This window comes from Penicillium solitum (genome assembly GCF_028829755.1).
Source record: "Penicillium solitum strain IBT 25940 chromosome Unknown utg000008l_segment0_segment0, whole genome shotgun sequence".
NCBI classification, from domain to species: Eukaryota; Fungi; Ascomycota; class Eurotiomycetes; order Eurotiales; family Aspergillaceae; genus Penicillium; species Penicillium solitum.
Window position 1 is genome coordinate 2,026,005 of NW_027072127.1, and position 19,756 is coordinate 2,045,760.

General features: G+C 47.9%; 9 protein-coding genes across 9 annotated transcripts; 4 read left to right on the top strand and 5 right to left on the bottom strand.

Annotated features, from left to right (window-relative positions):
• Nucleotides 1–240: 240 nt before the first annotated feature.
• N7455_010074 (putative mitochondrial GTP/GDP transporter Ggc1) lies at nt 241–1,517 on the top strand (the record flags this gene model as incomplete). The annotated part of the gene is made up of 7 exons (XM_040957431.2): nt 241–325; nt 381–418; nt 475–516; nt 576–689; nt 762–895; nt 951–1,128; nt 1,182–1,517. 7 exons carry the CDS (start codon nt 241–243, stop codon nt 1,515–1,517), a joined length of 927 nt encoding a protein of 308 aa, XP_040812141.1.
• Nucleotides 1,518–1,894: 377 nt separating this feature from the next.
• Nucleotides 1,895–4,556, bottom strand: N7455_010075 (putative microtubule binding protein HOOK3; the record flags this gene model as incomplete). Its single annotated transcript, XM_040957525.2, has 7 exons — nt 1,895–2,077; nt 2,157–2,252; nt 2,327–2,709; nt 2,774–2,886; nt 2,942–3,018; nt 3,072–3,129; nt 3,181–4,556. 7 exons carry the CDS (start codon nt 4,554–4,556, stop codon nt 1,895–1,897), a joined length of 2,286 nt encoding a protein of 761 aa, XP_040812108.2.
• Nucleotides 4,557–5,148: 592 nt separating this feature from the next.
• On the bottom strand, nt 5,149–5,636 carry N7455_010076 (uncharacterized protein; the record flags this gene model as incomplete). The annotated part of the gene is made up of 4 exons (XM_040957449.2): nt 5,149–5,275; nt 5,332–5,341; nt 5,419–5,443; nt 5,502–5,636. The coding sequence occupies 4 exons, from the start codon at nt 5,634–5,636 to the stop codon at nt 5,149–5,151; spliced, it is 297 nt and encodes a 98-aa protein (XP_040812094.2).
• Nucleotides 5,637–6,485: 849 nt separating this feature from the next.
• Nucleotides 6,486–8,586, top strand: N7455_010077 (putative mRNA cleavage factor complex component Pcf11; the record flags this gene model as incomplete). Its single annotated transcript, XM_065606367.1, has 6 exons — nt 6,486–6,650; nt 6,709–6,857; nt 6,920–7,127; nt 7,194–8,087; nt 8,138–8,488; nt 8,539–8,586. 6 exons carry the CDS (start codon nt 6,486–6,488, stop codon nt 8,584–8,586), a joined length of 1,815 nt encoding a protein of 604 aa, XP_065460330.1.
• A 293-nt stretch (nt 8,587–8,879) lies between these two features.
• On the top strand, nt 8,880–10,219 carry N7455_010078 (Gfo/Idh/MocA family protein; the record flags this gene model as incomplete). The annotated part of the gene is made up of 4 exons (XM_040957466.2): nt 8,880–8,913; nt 8,972–8,992; nt 9,060–9,590; nt 9,648–10,219. 4 exons carry the CDS (start codon nt 8,880–8,882, stop codon nt 10,217–10,219), a joined length of 1,158 nt encoding a protein of 385 aa, XP_040812042.2.
• A 128-nt stretch (nt 10,220–10,347) lies between these two features.
• adk1 (adenylate kinase ADK1) lies at nt 10,348–11,749 on the bottom strand. Its single transcript, XM_040957502.2, has 4 exons — nt 11,415–11,749; nt 11,296–11,348; nt 11,079–11,233; nt 10,348–11,000 (listed from the first exon to the last, which is right to left on the bottom strand). The coding sequence occupies exons 1-4, from the start codon at nt 11,572–11,574 to the stop codon at nt 10,595–10,597; spliced, it is 774 nt and encodes a 257-aa protein (XP_040812106.1). The 5' UTR covers nt 11,575–11,749; the 3' UTR covers nt 10,348–10,594.
• A 372-nt stretch (nt 11,750–12,121) lies between these two features.
• On the top strand, nt 12,122–13,329 carry rpn8 (proteasome regulatory particle lid subunit RPN8; the record flags this gene model as incomplete). The annotated part of the gene is made up of 3 exons (XM_040957375.2): nt 12,122–12,305; nt 12,377–12,648; nt 12,727–13,329. 3 exons carry the CDS (start codon nt 12,122–12,124, stop codon nt 13,327–13,329), a joined length of 1,059 nt encoding a protein of 352 aa, XP_040812184.2.
• Nucleotides 13,330–13,782: 453 nt separating this feature from the next.
• Nucleotides 13,783–14,361, bottom strand: N7455_010081 (uncharacterized protein; the record flags this gene model as incomplete). Its single annotated transcript, XM_040957427.2, has 1 exon — nt 13,783–14,361. The coding sequence occupies one exon, from the start codon at nt 14,359–14,361 to the stop codon at nt 13,783–13,785; it is 579 nt and encodes a 192-aa protein (XP_040812089.2).
• Nucleotides 14,362–14,488: 127 nt separating this feature from the next.
• N7455_010082 (uncharacterized protein) lies at nt 14,489–16,564 on the bottom strand (the record flags this gene model as incomplete). The annotated part of the gene is made up of 3 exons (XM_040957422.2): nt 14,489–15,722; nt 15,783–16,195; nt 16,253–16,564. 3 exons carry the CDS (start codon nt 16,562–16,564, stop codon nt 14,489–14,491), a joined length of 1,959 nt encoding a protein of 652 aa, XP_040812171.2.
• Between the last annotated feature and the right edge of the window lie 3,192 nt (nt 16,565–19,756).

Here is a 19,756-nt window from a genome sequence, read left to right on the forward strand (position 1 = left end):
CTTCGATACTATAATTTACTTCTTGATACCTTGTTAAATCGCATTCTATTATACATAACCTATGTAAACTAGTACTTATCGACAACTCCTTGGCTCTCCGATGGCGGCTCCAAAACGGGACTAGTGCCAAATCTGCCTCGATAAAATTTAACTCCGAGCACATGTTCCTGAATTCACCGGCGTTCTCATTCTCTTGCTCTCTTGCTCTTTTTTTTTGGGATTTCTTTACAATTGGAAAACATGTCTCCCGCTATTGCTTCCAGTGCTGGCGCTGCCTCCAAAGATGTTAAGAAAGAGTCTGCCACTGCTCGTCTTCTCGGTTCCGGTAAGTCAGATGTTCCCAAAACACAAAACTCGTTACTGACCTGTGCCTCTTCTAGGCTCTGCCGGTATTGCTGAGTTGATGATCTTCCATCCCGTACGACCTTCTCCGACTCGAGAGATATTACGACCAGACACTGACATCCTCCATAGGTTGACACCACCGCCAAGCGATTGATGAGCAACCAGACCCGGGTGAGATTCGGATTGTTTACAAACGAAAATGTATCTATTGCTGACGGGATCCTTGACAGATCACCAGCGCTACCGCTTTCAAGGAGGTTGTTTTCAGGGAGCACGTCAATGCCACAATCGGTCGCAAGTTCACCTCTCTGTTCCCCGGCCTGGGATACGCTGCCGGTTACAAGGTTCGTGACTCTCATCGACAGCAAAATAATAGGAGAAGGAGAACAATCAGCTCATACCGTTTGGAACTATAGGTCCTCCAGCGCATCTACAAGTACGGCGGTCAGCCTTTCGCCCGCGATTACCTCGCTCAGCACCACGGTGCCGACTTCGATAATGCATTTGGCAAGGGTACCGGAAAGGCCATTATGCACGCCACTGCTGGAAGGTAAGAACAATTGGACCATTGGACGCGAGGATACATCTAACTCGAAATCTTTTAGTTTGATCGGCATTGGAGAGATCGTTCTACTCCCTCTCGATGTTCTTAAGATTAAGCGCCAGACTAACCCCGAGGCCTTCCGTGGCCGTGGCCTTTTCAAGATTGTTGCCGATGAGGGTATGGGTCTGTACCGTGGTGCTGGCTGGACTGCCGCCCGTAACGCCCCTGGCTCCTTCGCTGTATGCTTTCCCCCGGTCTGCCATCACTGAACCACGACTAACTTTTGTTACAGCTCTTCGGTGGATCTGCTTTCGCCAAGGAAAAGATTTACAAGTTGACCGACTACAACACTGCCACCTGGGGCCAGAACTTTGTCGCCTCAGTCTGCGGTGCTAGCGCTTCCCTGGTCGTGTCCGCTCCCCTCGATGTCATCAAAACCCGTATCCAGAACCGCAACTTCGAGAACCCCGAGTCTGGCTTCAAGATCGTCTCCACCATGCTTAAAAACGAGGGCCCTACCAGCTTCTTCAAGGGTCTGACCCCCAAGCTTCTGATGACAGGCCCCAAGCTGGTCTTCAGCTTCTGGCTGGCACAGACTTTGATTCCCGCTTTCGGCCAGGTTGTATAGAGACCATGTTTTATAATAGTTGCATTTCCCCTTTTATTTCTCCTTTCTTGGGCTAGGTTAACTATCTAGACTTTTGTATTTTTCATAGACATCTTTTATTTCTTGCGGGGATCTACTCAGGTAGCTTACATTTTCCGAATGCGATGAACTCACTCTACTTCAACACACATTCATAGGCATTATCAAGACTCTGAGGTGCTTTAAATGATAAGTTTTATTTGGATAAACATGTATTCTATTGCTAGAAATAACCACAAGAATAAGACGGGATGTATAGTGGGAATATCAACATCCAAAACCAGTAAACGGAAATAAAACGCATGTAAAAAAATATATATATAAAAAAATGGCACCAACTTGATTCGTGAGGCATTCTACTAACCAGTAACAGCGCTTCTTTGCTTTGCTAGCCAGCCCTTGGAATCTCCCGTGCTGGCTCCATGTCGATATCGTGATACCGTCATATTGTTGTTCTGCCACCGGCTCTGAAGGTGATACCAAGCTGAGCCCACAAGGTTGAGTTCTCGGGCCTGGCTGTCGATAATATTCTGAAGCTCAAGCTAAAAAGTGTCATCAGCATACTGCTAGCACCTAACAGAATCAAGGGACGAAGCATAAACAGCTTCATCTTTGACTTACCTCTCGCTCTTTGGAAATGCCATCGTCCAGATTTTCTTCGTAGTTCTTCATACGCTCACGAAGTGATTTGACCAGCTCGTTTTGTTGCTGGATGTACTGTAGAATCAAGCTAGAATTAGCAAACGCAAATCGAATAAAATGCAGCGAGGATCTTTTGTGGGCAAACTGACCTCCGCACGCTGAGCAAGTCGTTCAACGTTCTTCTCCAAGACTCCAGCACACTGCTTCAAGAGCTCGAAGCTTGATTTCTGGGGCACTTCGCCGCCCTCGGTATTGTGGGTTTCAAACTCGCCTAGGAGCATCTGCATCTCGTTCATCACTTCCTGATCTTCGGAGCTGATCTCGCTTTGCTTGTTATCGAGCATCTTGCGCAGTTCCTCTCGTTCCGCACAGACTTCGCGCACCAGAGTTTGGCTGGCATCAACTTCAGCCTCCAGGTGATGGACGTTCTGTGTAAGGCTTTCCCAGTCATCCCGAATTTTTGTTAATTCAGCCGAGTTGTGCGCTTCGAGTCCTTGGACCATCTCGACCTGTTCCGCATTGACAAGGCCAACTTCAAGATTGTAAGCCACATGTTTTCCCTCAGATGTGTAGAACCAGAGCAATAAAACACTTACGTTCAGCTTGTGTATCAGACAAGTCCCTTTTGGCTGTTTCCAAGGTGTCCTGGACCTCTGCAATCTTCTGAAGAGCTCCGGTATAGTTCTCGTATAGTTTCCAATAGTCGTCGCTGTGAAGCATGTTAGATATTCTGTTCATAGAAACGAAATGTCGGGCAATCAAACCTTTGGGTGGAACCAGAGCGAGCCAGGTGCACGGATGCAGCAAAGTTTTCCGAGAAGCCCCCAGTGTGAGAGGCTGGCTGCTGGTCGTTAGTATCGATAGGGGCCTGTAGAGAACATATGGTACACATACAGCTGAGGGCACTTTAACCGACTCCATTTCCCGCTTCAAGTCATCATTATCAGATTTACTGTCAAGAGTTAGCATCCAGCAAAGCCGCGAAGGCAAATTGTATACATACAGTTGAGATTCCTTGACACCGAGTGCCTCGAAGTCCTTGTGCAATGTCCCTTGCATTTTAGGCGTCTCAGAGCCAGGCGACGCGCTGCCCGGCAAGCCGTCCATTTCCCCGAGGCGTTCACGTAGTTCGGTGATCAAAGCGTCGTCTCTCTCGTGCTGTTCGTCCGCACTTTCCAGTCGCTCCGTCAGAGCATGGTTATTGAACTCGAGTTGTTTCTTCAAATTCTGGATCTCATTGCATTCCTGCTCAACTTGTGGCAGAAGCTTGCGGTACTCTTCCAGCTCCACATCACGCTCCGAAGACCATCGCTGCTGCGCATCTGACTCTTTCAGCTGCTGCTGGATATCTTTGATCTGGTTCTTGAGGGTCTGGTTCTCTTTCTCAAAGTCTTGGCTGGCTTGCAGCTTTTGGCGGTATTTTTCGGCCGCATTTGCCTTGCGCGCGAGCTGATCCTTCTCGGTACGGAGCTCATCATAGTCATCCTGCAACTTCTGATAGCGTTGGTTCTTGACTCGCAAGGACTCGACTGTCATGCGAAGACTGTCGATTTCGTCCTGGGCCGCGGTCAACTTCGCTTCTTGAGAAGCAATTAGATCGTCCTGTTGACGAGTCTTGCTTTCCAATGCCTTTGCATTGTGACCAATATCACCCTTTCCGGATTTCAATGTAACTAGCCGGTCCTCGGTGGAGGCGAGGCGGTTTTGCAGGGTGTCATTGTTCTCCTGGAGACGCGCCAGGCGATTGTGCAGGTCCTCCAATGCCTTTTCCAACTCCTTTTTCTCGTGTGTTAGACGGTCGTTCTCCGCAAGCACTTTTCCGACGCGTTCTTCGAATTGCAGTTCCAGGTCCACAGGGCGATCGTGCTTGGCCAGGTCTTCTCTGAGCTCGTCCGCAGCATCCATCGGCTCGTATTGGCCATTGTGCGCCTCCTCAATAATATCCCTGAGCCCCTCTTGTGTCGAGGTGCTTAGTTCCTGGAGTGTTTGTACGTATGTTCCGGCGTTGGGGGAGCTGATGGCGGCGATCAGGAGAAGCTTCAGCAGTTTGTTTGTTTCCTTGGAAGAAGCTTTTTCGGCGATAGACTCGAGATCAGGCGATGGATCGAGACCGGAGGGTAGGATGTCATCGTTTTGGTGTCGAATGTAGTTGAGCAGTAGTTTGTGAATGTGCTTCAGGTTCTGCCACTTGGCCACCCAATGGTCGGAGGGGTTGCGCTCTGGAATTTCCTCAAGGAAAAACTGAGGGTCAATATCCTGGAGAATCTCCCACAGAATAATTCCATCGGTCAATTCATCGGTGGCTCGGAGGGTTTTGCCCAAGGAGAAGCTGTTGATCCATTCCAACAGAACCTTGGTCACCGTGTGTTCTGATGCCATTTTGACGCGTTTTAATCAAGTGTCAAAGAGGCCTGTAATTCCAGCAATTCCAGCATTTCCAAGACTCGAAAGCGAGGGATTACGCAGAATGCCTCGGTGGCTCTCGAGGGAGTTTCCAGATCCACGCGCCTTCGGGGCCACGGGAGTCAACTAGCGGGGGGAAGGATGATCGGCCCTACAAGTTGTTATGTTGTCTATGCTCTTTGATTTGCTACGTACATTGACGTACACAATTCATGTCTTGAATTTTAAATCATACAGTGTGATAATGAATATATTGTATGTTTTTGAGTAGATCGTAAAAAAAAAACCACCCAATAAACCTATATGTTTTCTCCCGAAAGCCCTTCGCTGAAGCATAAAGGCTCAACCATTTACTCCACATTGTATACATCCAAACGCCGAGGTTGCATTAAATCACCCATTACCCAAGCCTTTCTGAAAATGTGATTCTGATTGGTTCATCCCAACGGGGGTTTGCCTCTGGACGTCATGATATGCTCAGAGATGCTCAGGGATGCCCAAGAGATGCTCAAGAGATGCTCAGAGCCATGGGATTCACAACCCCCGGTATCTCATTAGAGAGGGCATATTAGACTGCAGCTGTATAGTCTCCATACGCACTGACAACCTTATCTTCTTCGATATGCGGTTTGTATTGAGTATCCTGTGTGGAGAGGGTTTGGAGAGCGCTCGCAGGAGCCTCGGCGGCGAAGCCACTAAAGCCATAGTTAGAAAGTGGGTTATGAGACAGAAACTTTGGTTGAATTCGTACTTGATCAAATCTGGATAAGAAATGCATGTTAGTATAGTTATGATATCTCTATCTCTGAGTGTGGGCAAGGTAGAATGTAGAACTTACGGTACTCATGCGTGATGACGCCACCCTAAAAGTGTCAGTTCCGAGTCATAACAGCCTCATGACAACAAAGAAGCGCTGCGTACTGAAGCCACTAGCGAGACTTTGGCTTGATTAACCACCGAGTCAGGCGTTCCCTTGGGGAAAGTAACGATGACGGACTTAAGCGATCCGGCTAGTGCCAGTGGTAGAACTAGCAGGGTAGCAAATGTAAGCTTCATATTGGAAAAAAAAAAGACAATAATATCTCTCAAATAAGTTGAGGATGTACAGAGTAAAGTCAAGTCAAGTAAGGAAGTAAGTCGTCTGACCAGGGAGCAGTTGAATGCGTCATTCCACGATCACATGACTACATCTCTCTCTGACAATCCCTTTCTCTTTGGCACTTCCACCTCACCACCTCAACCACTTCACCACTTCTCTTTTTTTTTTTCTTGTCAGCCTTCAATTTTTCATTGCTTCACTACTCCACAGCGCTGTTTTATTGCATTTGCCCATTCTTGGTAGTCTCCCTTGTTTCTTCATTTTCCACTCCCCGCATCTGCTTGGTCTTTCGCACGAGGCTTTTCGGCCTAGCATTTCTTCCCTCGTTCCACGACCACCCCTCGGCGATTATTTGACTGGAAGGTAGATACAAAAGGGCACTGGAAGGTCACGGGTTGGGTTGGACTGAGAGCAAGCGTTTGAATACTATTGTTTTCTCAATTCTCGCAAAGATAGCTAGCAAGCATTTACAAGTTCCGACTATTTCTCCATCTTTGCACTGATCCAAGAGAATTTGTTCCTTGGAACGAGGACAAGGATTAAGAAGAAAAGAAGACAATCTCGATAGTCACAGGGAAAAGGACAGGCATAAGCCATCCAAAAGGAAGAAGTGAAGAGAAGAAGAACAATCAAACTCGGAAGCACACAAGACTCAGAGAACAAAGAACAAGAGCAGGAGAGAGAGAAAAAAAAAAAAAAAAAAAAAAAAAAGACCACGTGCTGAACTTCGTCTTGATATTGATTTCTGCCCTCGACATCTCTGATAAATCCAGATCACCACTCATCCCATATCCCACATCGCCATAATGTCCGGCCTCGTTTCCGACGAAATTGCAGAGGATTACAAGAGCTCCTTGGAGGATCTAACCACCAATGATGGAATCCAGATCCGTACTCTGACCGTCATTGCCAAAGAAAATACCGAACATGCAATGGCTATCTCCCGGGTCCTGGAGAACCACATTCGATCAGTAGGTGCTCCTGATTTTGTTGTGGCGTAGTACAGGATGAGTACTAACCACTATGTAGACACCACCCCTGCAGAAGCTTCCAGCCCTCTATGTAGCCGATTCCATTGTCAAGAACGTTGGAAGCCCCTACACCCTCTTCCTTGGCCGCAACATGTACCAGACATTCATGAATGTTTATACTCTGGTTGATGGAAACACCCGAAGGAAGTTGGATGAGATGCTCAACACATGGAAGCAGCCGGCTCCAGGCTCCCTGGACACGCGCCCAGTTTTCCCCCCGACATCACACGCAACATCGAGAGTGCTCTCATCAAAGCACGCACTGCGGCTTTGCAACAACAACAGGCCAGAGCCCAACCGGACATTCTCGGCCGTAGTCGTGGAAATGGGACTCCGACTGGATGGACCAACAGCCCTACACAGAACATGTCTCGGCCTTCACAAAACCAGTATCCCAATACTGGTCATTCCAATTCGGTAAGTCTACTTGCGTCTGCGCGTCACATGTCGCTGCCAGATTCAAAGCTAATATGGGTCTCACAGACACCTCCCCAGACTCATCGACAGGATATCGATTTGAGCTACCTCAATCGAGACGTGGATGCCTTGATCGCTTCTGCAAAGATTGATTTCGCTAACAGTCCTTTTAACCCCGTCTCTCAACAACGTTTGAAAGCGTTGGTGGATCTTCAGGCCATTCTACAGAAACAACAGCTTGCTCCAGATCAGTTGAAACTTGTCCGCGATCAGGTCTCTGCGCTCGCTGCCACAAGACCGCCATCGGTTGGGCCCAATGCCGCTACAAATGGGTCGGCAGTGTCCGCTCCTCCACCAATTCCCACACCACCAGCGCAACCAGTCTCGCAGCCCCTTCAGCAACTACTAAACCATAACACTCTCGCCGAGCTGATCAAAGCTACCGCTTCACGTCAACAGTCCACCCCGCCACCTCAAATCCCGGCAGCGCTGCCCCAGATGCCCCAATATCCTCACCAAAGCGGCCCTCCACAGCCAGCACCGGAGAACCCTCTTATTGCGGCTTTGAGGGCACGTGGACTTCTACCTGGTGGACCGACACCCTCATCTCTTACGCCTTCGACTTCAACCCCAGTTCCCGGGAGATCTAATTTGCCGTTCATATTGCCCCATGGAATGCAACCTACCACCCCCGCTCCGGCTCAAACTCCAATTCCCTCCAATGGATCCTCTGGGGTCCCCATGAGCAGTGCGTCTATGAAGATCCCTCGATTCGGACTTATTGTGTCTCTCTATGATTCCCGACCGAACCGATGTGGAACTTGCGGCCGCCGCTTCTTGACCACGGACGAAGGCAAGGAAATGAAGGCCCGGCATCTGGACTGGCATTTCAAGACCAATCAGCGCATGACCGAGTCCTCTCGGCGGGCTCAGAATCGCAGCTGGTATGTTGACGAAAGGGTATGTTCATCTCTTGTATTTCTTCAAATTTCATCTCTAACTTCCAATAGGACTGGATCAAATCTCGGGAGGCTGGCGACGAGAATGGCGCTGCGGATCCCCAAACCACCACCGAAGGAGCTGCAGGCGTGGATGGTAATACCAAACAAGAGCCGCCAAAGCCGTGGATTCGAGCTCCAAATGATGCCACTCTCCGCAACACCCCATGCCCTATCTGCCAAGAGAAATTCGAATCGACCTGGTCTGAGGATGTCCAGGACTGGATCTGGCAAGACGCAACCAAGGTCGGAAGTCGGGTGTATCATGCCAGCTGCTATTCCGAAGTGACCAAGGGCCCTGCACCGACGCGCCAGACACGGACCAGCACGCCTGACTCTGTCCTGGGCAAGCGGAAAGCTGAAGTGAGTTACTTTGGGAGTTATTTGATGTTCAGGGAGCTAACTATACATAGGGAACTGAATCTCCAAGCCAGAAGACGCGCATCAAGACCGAGATCTGATGATCTTTTTTGTACCATACCTCACCGTGATTATTCCTGCATTGCATAGGGAATAACTCCCTGGCGTTAATTAGCGAATTGAGTCTTTCTACTTCCAACAAACCGTATCGTGGCTTCATCCACCTATGATCGTACATGTACAACCTGCTAAGCTGCTAAGCTGCCCCGCTCGGCACCATCCCCGCTATATTTTCCCCATAAATTCCTCCGTAAACTTGTCCTTTCTTCAATCTCTTCCCCCAAACGTTGTCTATTGCTCCTTTGAATTGATTCTACTCAAGTTTACTCCCGTCATGGCGCCACACATTGTTCGATGGGGTATTATGGGTATGAAATCCCGGCCATGAGAGAAAAACAGAAAAAAAGCTAACTGATTGATACATAGCCACTGGCTGGATCGCCGAGAGTAAGATCTTACTTCTACAATATCCTGTATAAGATAAGAACCCATGAAATAACCTATACCCCAACAGCATTCACAAATGATCTTCTCATCGACCCTAATGTCCGCGATGCCTCTGACGTAGCCCACCAAGTCGTCGCCGTCGCCTCATCCTCGTCCAAGGAAAAGGCCGAGCGATTCATCTCGGCTCGGGGAATCACAACCCCCTGCTCCGCATATGGTGACTACGAGACTCTTGTGGCCGACCCCAACGTCGATGTCATCTACGTCGCGACCCCGCACTCCCACCACTACCAGAACGTCAGACTTGCGCTGGAGGCGGGCAAGAACGTTCTCTGCGAGAAAGCCTTCACCGTCAACGCTGCTCAGACTAAGATTCTTATCGAGATTGCACGCAAGAAGAATCTCTTCCTTATGGAAGCTGTTTGGACTCGTTACTTCCCTCTTAGCATTCAGATCCGTGAGCTCATCCAGAAGGGTGAGATTGGCGAGGTCCTCCGTGTCGTGGCTGATACAAGCTTCGGCGATGATGTTGAGACGAAATGGGGTACCACACACCGCATGGTAAACCCTAATTTGGCCGGTGGTGCTCTCTTGGATTGTAGGTTCTCCGGGATTGTTGTCAAAAAGAAAAACCCTGACTGATTTGCTCTTCTAGTGGGTATCTACTCCCTGACCTGGGTCTTCCAGACTTTATACCACACCCTGCCCCGAGACCAGAGGAAACCACCTACTGTCACTTCGCAGATGACTCCTTATCACCTCACCGGAGCAGACGAGTCTACAACCATGCTTCTGAGCTTCCCTACAAGCACTCCCTCCAATGGACCTCACCCGCAACAATCGCACGGTGTGGCGCTGACCAACATTCGTGTCTCTGCTGATCCGGATGAGAAGGGCTCGGCGGGTCCTCCCATCCGTATTCAGGGCACTAAAGGCGAGATCCAGGTGTACGGCCAGCCTTTCCGACCAGAGAGCTACCGCATCATTCCCAAGAAGGGTGCTGGTGAGATCCGTGAGGTCCAATGCCCGTTCCCTGGTAATGGTAAGGGTATGTACTGGGAGGCTGATGAGGTTGCTCGTTGTCTCCGCGATGGCAAGCTCGAGAGTGAGGGCTTGCCATTGGAAGAGAGTATCGTGATCATGGAGGTCATGGATGAAGTGCGAAAGCAGGGTGGTTTGACCTATCCTCAGAACATTGAGTCAACCGAGTATCCTCTGCAACTTTAGGTATGAGTTTACATGGCAAGCTTAAATAATACTAGTATTAGGTGAATACCTACACCCACTTCTACCCATGTGTGTCGCATTGAACCCCGAATGGAAAGAAAGACTACAATATTTACCAAAAGATTCAATTGAATGCATACCGGTCTTGAGTGTATTCGGTACTCCAAGGTACACACATACTATACATGGCGGTCAAGGGGAGAAACCCACGTCTATATGTGGACGAAAACACCAGCCATGCTTCCGGTGTGCCCAATTAAGAAAAAACATAAGGGAAAAAAGAAAGGTAGACATCACGGAGCCTGGACTGATAAATTATCCCAAATTACCCCCCAAATTCCCCTTTTTAAAACGCAATCAATCCAACAGAATTGCTTACTGGCGGAAGACTCCAAGAATGCTCTTCCAGACCTGGCCAGGCTCCTGGCTGGCATCAATGCCACGCCAGATACCGGTCTTCTTGTAGTAGTCGACAACGGGGGTGGTCTGGGCGTGGTAAGTAGCCAGACGCTTGGTGAGGGTCTCGGCATTGTCATCGGAACGCTGGATCAGCGGCTCTCCAGAGATGTCGTCCTTCATGTCAGCCTTGGGCGGGTTGAAGATCTTGTGGTATGAGCGGCCAGAGGCAGGGTGGACCAGGCGGCCGGTGATACGAGCCACCAGCAGGGAGTCGTCAATCTGCAGCTCAACGGCGTGCTGGAGCTTCTGCTCACGGGCAATGAGCATGTCATCGAGACGCTCGGCCTGCGCAACCGTCCGGGGGAAACCATCCAGAATGAAACTGTCCATCTCTTATGTTAAAATTCTGGCCGGGTTTCGGAAGAAAATAAATTTGGGAATGGAATGTAGAGGTACGCACCCGTTCTTGCACTCTGAGTTGTTGTCCAACTCGCTCTTGATCATGTTGACCATGATCTCGTCGCTAACGAGACCACCCTGGTCCATGATCTTCTTGGCTTCCTTTCCAAGGTCGGTCTTCTTTGCGACCTGGGACCGCAGCATGTCTCCGGTGGCCTATTCAGGAAATATATCAGCGGGAGGAGCTTATGTTGTACTCAGACAAACTTTCTACTTACCAGGTGGCACGCGCAGTACTTTTCCTTAAGGTTTGGGGCCTGAGTACCCTTGCCTAATTGAAACTGTTAATATTCATTGCCTTCTTTTTTTCCCCCTCAGTTATAGTTCAATTGCATACCTGCACCAGGAGGGCCCATCAGGATGATGCGCATCTGCTCGGCAGCGGACTTGGGCTTGCCGCCATTGGCGAGACGGCTCTCAAGCTCGGACACCTTTGCCTCCAGCTGGTGGATAGTGTTCTTCAGACCGGAGACGGCCTCTTCAGTGATGGGAGCCATTGTGAATTGTAAGAGGGGAGAGGGTTGAAGAAGGGAAAGACTGTAGACGGGGAAACGGAGAAAATGGGGAAAGGGAAGAATCGCGAGGAACTTAGCGCCCGAGGTTCGGAAAGCACGGGCTTCACGAGGGAATGGATTTGAATTACTATGGGACACATATAATGCAGAGGGCGATGTATACAAGTTATATATATCCTGATATTAATTGAATGTTTAGGATCTATACATGTTTTTATATATCTTATATTTTCTATATTCTTTTGTATAATAAGATTGATTCTATCAATATACAACATAACATACATATGTATTCTTTCAAGCTTCCTCTTCACCGGGACAAGGTGGCTGCTTACTAAGTTCTCCAGCCTCAGGATGGCGCAGCTCTGTGGCGGAGAGCTCTCAAGAGCACCGGTGCATCATCGCTCACCATCCACCGCATTCTCCTGTCTCGCGTTGATTTACTGTTTCATTAGATTTTTATTTGATCTACGAGCTTTAATCGTCCCTTATAGCTCTCGACCTCTTTTCACCTTTTCTTCCTTTCACGATGCCTGCCACCACGGCGGACACGCTATCCCTCGTCAACCGCTCCGTGACGGTTGCCCCGTTAGTCCTCCTTTCCGTCGCAGATCACTATGGGAGAACGGCAAAGGGTACTCGGAAACGTGTTGTAGGTGTGCTGCTGGGTGAGAACTCGGGTGATAATGTCCGGGTATCAAACAGTTTTGCTGGTAAGTGCAAGCTTCGGTGAATCAAACCCATACAACAGACGAGCTGACATCTGTGTTTCTTATCTCTCTAGTCCCGTTCGAGGAGGATGAAAAAGACCCATCAGTGTGGTTCTTGGATCACAACTTCGTTGAGTCGATGAGGGATATGTTCAAGAAAATCAATGCTCGCGAGAAGCTAGTCGGCTGGTACCACTCGGGTCCTAAGCTGCGCGCTTCGGATTTGGAGATCAATGAGCTCTTCAAGAAATACACGCCCAACCCCTTGCTGGTTATTGTCGACGTACAACCGAAGGAAGTCGGTGTGCCTACAGATGCTTACTTCGCCGTGGACGAAATCAAGGATGTGAGTTTACATTGAATCCGAGGGAAGCACCCATCAGGCCACCAGGGCTAACCAGGGCTATTTTTGTTTCACTTGTAGGATGGCACAACAACCTCCCGAACATTTGTGCACACCCCGTCGATAATCGAGGCAGAAGAAGCAGAGGAGATTGGCGTGGAACACCTTCTCCGAGACATCAGGGACGTCGCAGTCGGCACACTTTCCACCCGTATCACGTCGCAGCTGCAGTCACTGCAAGGATTGCATCTGCGGCTACGCGATATCGGCCAATACCTCCAGAAAGTTCTCGACAAGGAACTTCCCGTCAACCACGCCATTCTGGGCAACCTCCAGGATGTTTTCAACCTCCTTCCCAATCTGTCTACCCCACCGGCGACGCAGCGGACCAACGGCCAGGAGCCACAGATCGAGAACAGCGAGTTGGCACGGGCCATGAGTGTCAAGACTAATGACCAATTGATGGCTATCTACATCAGCAGCTTGATCCGTGCTATCACGGCTTTCCACGACTTAATCGATAACAAGATCCAGAACCGACAGCAGCAAGAGGAGAGTGACACCAAGCGGGACCAGGAGGCCAATGGAACTAAGGGAGACAAGGATGCCAAGAAGGCCGGTTCGCCAAACGGCGACCAGAAGGAGGAGCAGGATAGCTCCGACAAGAACAAGAAGAAGAACTAAGGGTCTCTTAATTTATTCTCTTCCGGAAAGAATTGTCAATTCAATGAGTGAAGCATATGACATTTCAACCTGGTTTTTTTTCCCCCTTGTATTAGCAGACCAAATCTGTCCATTTCGCACAGCGAACCAAGACCTTAATTTCTCTGTAAGGTGTATATTTAAGTACATCTAAAGTAACAATACTGCCCCTTGGCGTGTCTACCATGCAATCATCCTGCAATCTTAAGGGCACCGGGACAAGTCCCCATTCGTGGCCAGGAGTGATTGCCCGGACACAGGCAGATGGTTCATGCGGAATGGACAAGGGTCTGTAGGACCTGTTGTCATCTGCGGATATCTGGGATGGTTCTCATATGGTCGCTTCAGCAGCTGCCACGGGGCCCAGGACTCTTTGCCCCCAGTGCATAATATTCGTACATCAATTTGCGTTTGACGTGTCAAGAGCCAAGCAAATCAACCACCCCAACCAGCACACCAACCTGCCAATTCCTCCTTGGAAACGGCGAATCTGCCATCCCCATCCACCCCGAACAGCTCAGGGCACCGTGTATATAGAATACAGGCTAGGATATGTTTGCAGGTAGGAGGCGACACCCGAGCCGTACCACGAGCTAGCGTTCCGCCAAATGAGTAGGCCAACTGATTCAGTTCGTTTGTTGGATGATTCGCGGGGGGTTGAGAGTCTCGGTATGCAGACAGGGTAAATGTAGGACAGCTGCAATTCCAGACACGCAGCCGAACCTCGTAGCCCTTTTCTTGAGAAACTGATGAACTTGGAAGTGAAGGCGACGCCGAGGCAGATATCACGATGAAAATATCTTCTTGGGGTTTCTCTAGGGATGTAGCAGATTGATCTGAGCGCACAATGCGACGGACTAGTTTGCGGTCGAGAATATCAAGGGCAGGGAGGAAGTCATTTGGGAATAGACAGTGTAATGTTAACATCAGTGGTTTGAGGGTCTTTGAATGTCCAGTTTGTGCCAATTCTGTGATCAAACGATCAATGAAGATTTGGGGAGAATTCGAATCCATTTAATGTGATGGAAAGAAGAGGTCAAGAGAACAAAAAAACAAGATGAAGATTGAAACTAAAAAAGAAACCAAAAAGACAGTCCCGAGATATCCCAACTTCAACTCCTCAACTCCTCAACTTCTACTTCTATTTCTTCTTCTTCTTCTTCCCATCTCCATAATCCTTCGCTTTCCCTTGCACCTTTTTCTTAATTTTATTAAATGTCGACTCTTTTTCCTTGACCTCTTCATCTGCCTCATCTGCCTCGTCGGCCTCATCTGCCTTCTCTCCCTTCTTCCTCTTCAGTCGATTGTAGTGCAATCCTTGAACTTCAAGATCCAACACCCTTGCTCCTTTTCCTGCATCTTCAGTCAAAGTTATCTGAAGTCGTCCACGTTTTTTAGGCCAGTCGACTATATCCCCATTGGAACCGGTATCAGAATCAATGGCAGAGCCAATAGCAGAAGTCGAGGTCTTTGCTGCTTTGGCTTTCTTTGCTGCTTCAGCTGCTTCGGCTGTCTGGGCTGTTTTCCTCTTCTTCTCCCATTCATCCGCCCATTTCTCCCACTCCTTGCGCCTCGCATCCGCTGAGCGAGCTATATAGCTGTCGACAACCTTGGGATCAAAGACATTAGAGCCCGATTTGGGGATTGGACCCTCGGGTGCAGGATCCCCAGGATTCTCGGGATCCTCAGAATCCTCAGGTGGTTCAGAATCAAATTTCTCAAACGATTCGGAGTCAGGGGTTCCCTCTGTCTGGGGTTTCTGTACTTCGTCATTCGTGGGTAACCGGCGGTATGTAAAGAGATAACCGGTGGCGAGATGGTTCGGGTTGCCTCCAGGCCCTTCGGGGTCCCAGTCCAAGATTTGTGTATCATTTGCCATGCTCCATTTATCTCCTTTACCTTTAACACCGATACTGTAATGACCTTTTGTTACATCCTCGCCATGATGCAAGACCACCGAGGTCAATTTATACTGGACGACTTTTCGTTTGGTGCCCCAGCGTTCATCCATGAACCGTGTCTCGATATTTAACTGCTCGGTGAGATATACGTGAGTGTGGATCTTCTTGCCCGTCACACTGGTGCGGTTGAGCTGGACCAAGAGAAGCTCAGGGTAATTTCCAATTTGCTCTTTGGCTGTCTTGGTGCCTCCACAGTCCGCACACGCACCGAAATCATCCTCGTGATCAAAGTGATTGTCGATTACATCGCTCAAAGTAGGCTTCTCGGGGAGTTTGTCGCCCTCCTCTCCGGATAAGTTGATCATCATAAACCGTTGCCGTCTGGAGATGTATTTTGGGTTACAAGGGGCTTTCCCAGCGCATCTCATCGCCATGATGAGTTCGACCTCGAGCATATCTTCCAAGTCTTCTTTCCTGGAGTCTCAAGTCAGACTTCTGTGGGGGATCTGGAAGATATGGGGAGAATCAACGTACATCATAGGCTTGGTTCTCTTTTTGATCGCGCCGTAAAGCTCGTCAAAGTACTCTGCCGGGTCTTGTTCCGAGTCTACCCCAGCAGGTTTCCAAGCACGCAAGAGCGAGTTTGTGAGAGATTTAAAGGTAAGCATCCAACTTTCAGTTTCAGCTTGACCTGCCCAATACCCTTGAGCAATCTCAGCCAGTTGACAAACTTCGCATTCACTGGGACCGTCTTCAGATGTGCCCAGAAGGCAAACATGACCCTTGGGGGTATGGTGCTCCTTGTACCAGATGAGCCAATTGTAGAATATGGGCATATGTAGAATCATCTGGAAGGCGGAATTTCGATAACAGTCTACTCCGCCATTTGGAAAGCCCACGGTGGTTTTATCGGGAAAGTCAGGATTCCAATATCTGGGGATGACGGTCTATGTTTTTTGTTAGACTGTGTGTGTGTGTCGATGTTGATGGGTTATACCACTTACTCTCAGTGTCCTTTTATCCCCTGCTGACTTTTCTCTTTGCTCTGTTAAGTCTTCCACTTCCTCCTCTCCTTCTGGCTCTTCCTCTTCCTCGTCCTCGTCGGATACATCTTCCTCTTCGACTGCCTTTTCGACTACTTCTTCCTCTTCCTCTCCTTCTGGCTCTTCCTCTTCCTCGTCCTCGTCGGATACATCTTCCTCTTCGACTGCCTTTTCGACTACTTCTTCCTCTTCCTCTTCTTCTTCCCCTAACTCATCATCGAATACCGGTGGGTATTTCTCCGGGAGTTCCTCGACTTTTTTAGGTTCGGCCATGATAGAATATGAAGGGAATAGATGATGATGTGCAACTATTGCTCACTTGAGGGATTCGGCCGTTTAATTTATCTTGCATTGCAACTGATTTTCATTGCTTTCATCTCCAAAGAAACGATGGGCTTCGACCTGGAATTGAAAGAATTCATGATACGAACCAATGAATCAACGATATGAAGACAGTGATCAAAGAAAGGCAAGAAATCTATCGAGTCAACACCAGAGGCACTCCTTCAAATTTCATTCAAACTTCATTCAAACTTCACTTTTGATTATTTTGTTCTTTCACGAATTTCCAGTTCCACGATATTACATTTGAGTCAAAGTCGGCTTGCCATACCTCAACAAAGAAATTTCCTTTGGGAGAAGGAATATGTCCATCTCTCTATTAATAGAATAACTCGAGGCTGTTTTCACTCAAAGAGAGAAAAAGAAAAAAAAGTTGAAAATGAATGTGGTGAGTTTGGGCATCCCCGAGATCAAACTGGTCAAGGAACAATTTCAATTTCACTTCCAATTTCACTTCCAATTTCCAATTTCCGTCAAATTTCAGGGCCCAGTGGGACCCTTAATGAGTTGGAATTCAGCCAATTTCCTTTTTTTTATAAACGATGTTTCCCCCCGGTTTTTCGTTTAAGAATGTTCGAGACCAGTCTATCCAGATAATCTTAACTCTATCAGTGTAGGTATGGAGTAGGAGAAAATAATGAACCAGTTCCACCTATAAAGTGTCTATAAAGGGTGTATCAGTGTCTAGAAGAGACTTGACCCCCCCCCCCCCCCCCCCCCCCCACCACAAGGCAGCTGTTTCAGATGTGGAGTCAAATGAAATAGGAATCTCAAGGCTGATGATTGGTTGTGGCATGTCCAGAGATCCGGCCGAAAGCTATATCTTCCTGCTATATGGAGGTATCTTGGTACTTTCTGTTAAGGACTTATGGAATCTAGGTAGTATGTATATGCATGGATTTTGAGATACGTCCACCCTCGGAACCAGTACGACCTGCCCCGATGATCCACAGCAAATATTATATATAATATATACCAAAAAAAAAAAAAAAACTAAGGTATTGACAGCAGGGTTCCTCGCATCTACCGAAGATCCACCGTTGAGCGCATTGCCCCCCAAATCCAAACGGTTGAGCGCCACTTCAGCTGAAGTAGATGATCTCAATGATCTAAGTGGAACCGTCTCCCAAAATTCTCCGTTCACGGTGCATATGTGGCTAGTGGTAGGTACATACCGGAGGTAAGAGACAACCCTATAAGCTCCCAGAGAAACCCCCCTAATATCAATACCTGAAATGATCACAAGGATGGCAAGGACCGAAAGACACTAAAATAATGAGCTTCGAATCAAAACCCACCAAAAAAACCGGGTCCAACGGGTGCGTGTCGGATATTTAGGGCGATCGCGATAATAAATAGAAAAGAGAAACACTCCGCGCAGCGCCACCAGCTCTTCGTTACCACTTCAGTCATTGGTGATGATGATCCGACGTTTGCCCCTCCTTGCAACTCCACACCGTTATTTCTTCATGGTTGGCTGAGCTGGTCATTCTCCCCCGGTGCACCGTTGAGGACATTCTGCGTGTATCACCACACACTTGGCTTCTTCTTCCCGTGTCTGACTACCTAGGACCTTTTTGTCCGAGGTCTCGAGATATGGCCTGTGAATTCTCTCATACTGTTTTTTTTTTAGGGGGAGAGGGGTTTTTTTTTTAAATAAACAGAGTACCGAGTATATATATCCCAATTTTTACCTTGTCTTCTTCCCCCCCCGTTCGGACATAACCCGGGCTATTGGTCTAACGGATTGTCCCCGTTGCTCCAAGCGGATCATAAGGTCGATGAAGCCGCTGCCGAACGGGGCGTGTCTGTGCTGGCTCCCAAGCCAAGGGAGGCAACGATCGTCTTACGAACGTTGTCCATGATCCACTTCCACACGTTCGACTCTTGCCTTTTTATTGCCTGATGGGACAGTTGATAGACGAGATTTGGAGTCCCGGAAGTAGGAACAGGAAGAGAGGGATGGGTTGCTGATCCTTGGTGCATTGACTGAATGGATGTTTCAGGGAGAAAAAAAAAAAGAAAGGATCGTCGTCGGAAAGGGGAGGTCATATAATATAGCTTTAATAATATATCATTCTATCATTATATAATTTAAATAATATAAGGATTCCAGGATTCAATCCCAAACCTGGGAAAGGAACTCGTGTTCGGTCTAGACGTCTGCCCGGTTTCTGGGTCCAACGGGCATGACGTGCCTAGACTGCCATTGGGAAATTAGCTACCCAAGTGGAAATTGGTAGGAAATTGGTAGGAAATTGACAGGAAATTGACAGGAAATTGACAGGAAATTGACAGGAAATTGACAGGGCTATTTAACGGAAATTGAAATGACCCACCAGTCCCTTCAATTTTGGAAATGCGTGAACGCGTGCCCCGTCGTTCAAGAGACGGGTTCTGAGACCTTAGCCTGGGCCTTGAGAATTATCTTAAATCTCCATGGTCTACGGAGTACATGGTATAGAATAGGATTCCCTTCAATTTCACTGTTATATAAAAAAGTAAGAAAAAAAAAATATGTTACATGGTAGATTCAAATTCGCCCACTTGTATTTATATACTCATATATATATATATATAGGTAGGTATATATATATAATGTACTCCTGTATAATGTATATTGTATGAAGAAAACACATGGACACCCGAGAGTCGGGAACCCGGAAAAGCCCCACAAAGAGCAAGGGGGGGGGGGAAGAAGAAGAACCTTGGAAGTGAAGAAGAGAAAAATCCCCGACTGGTTCCCAGAGATAGAGTAAAATCCCCGTGAACACCTTATAAAGTACGTATGTTATACTCCGTAACTAGTAGTATATACTCCGTAGTAAAAGCCGTTAAAAGGATCTGGAACTTTTAGTTGGGGCTAGGCTCTGGACCGGAGAAGACCGTTCTCATTTAACCAAAGGGTGATGCGGGTCCCCGGGTGATTTTATTTTTATTTTTTTGTTTTATTTTATATTATTTATATTATATGTATATTATATGTATTTTATATTATTATATTATTATTTAATTAAATGGGATATTGGATGTTTGATCATTTCTAGAACCCGAATCCGAATTCCCCAAAAGATACCAATTAGGATTAATTAGTTGAATTAGTTAAAGAGCACGTAACTACTT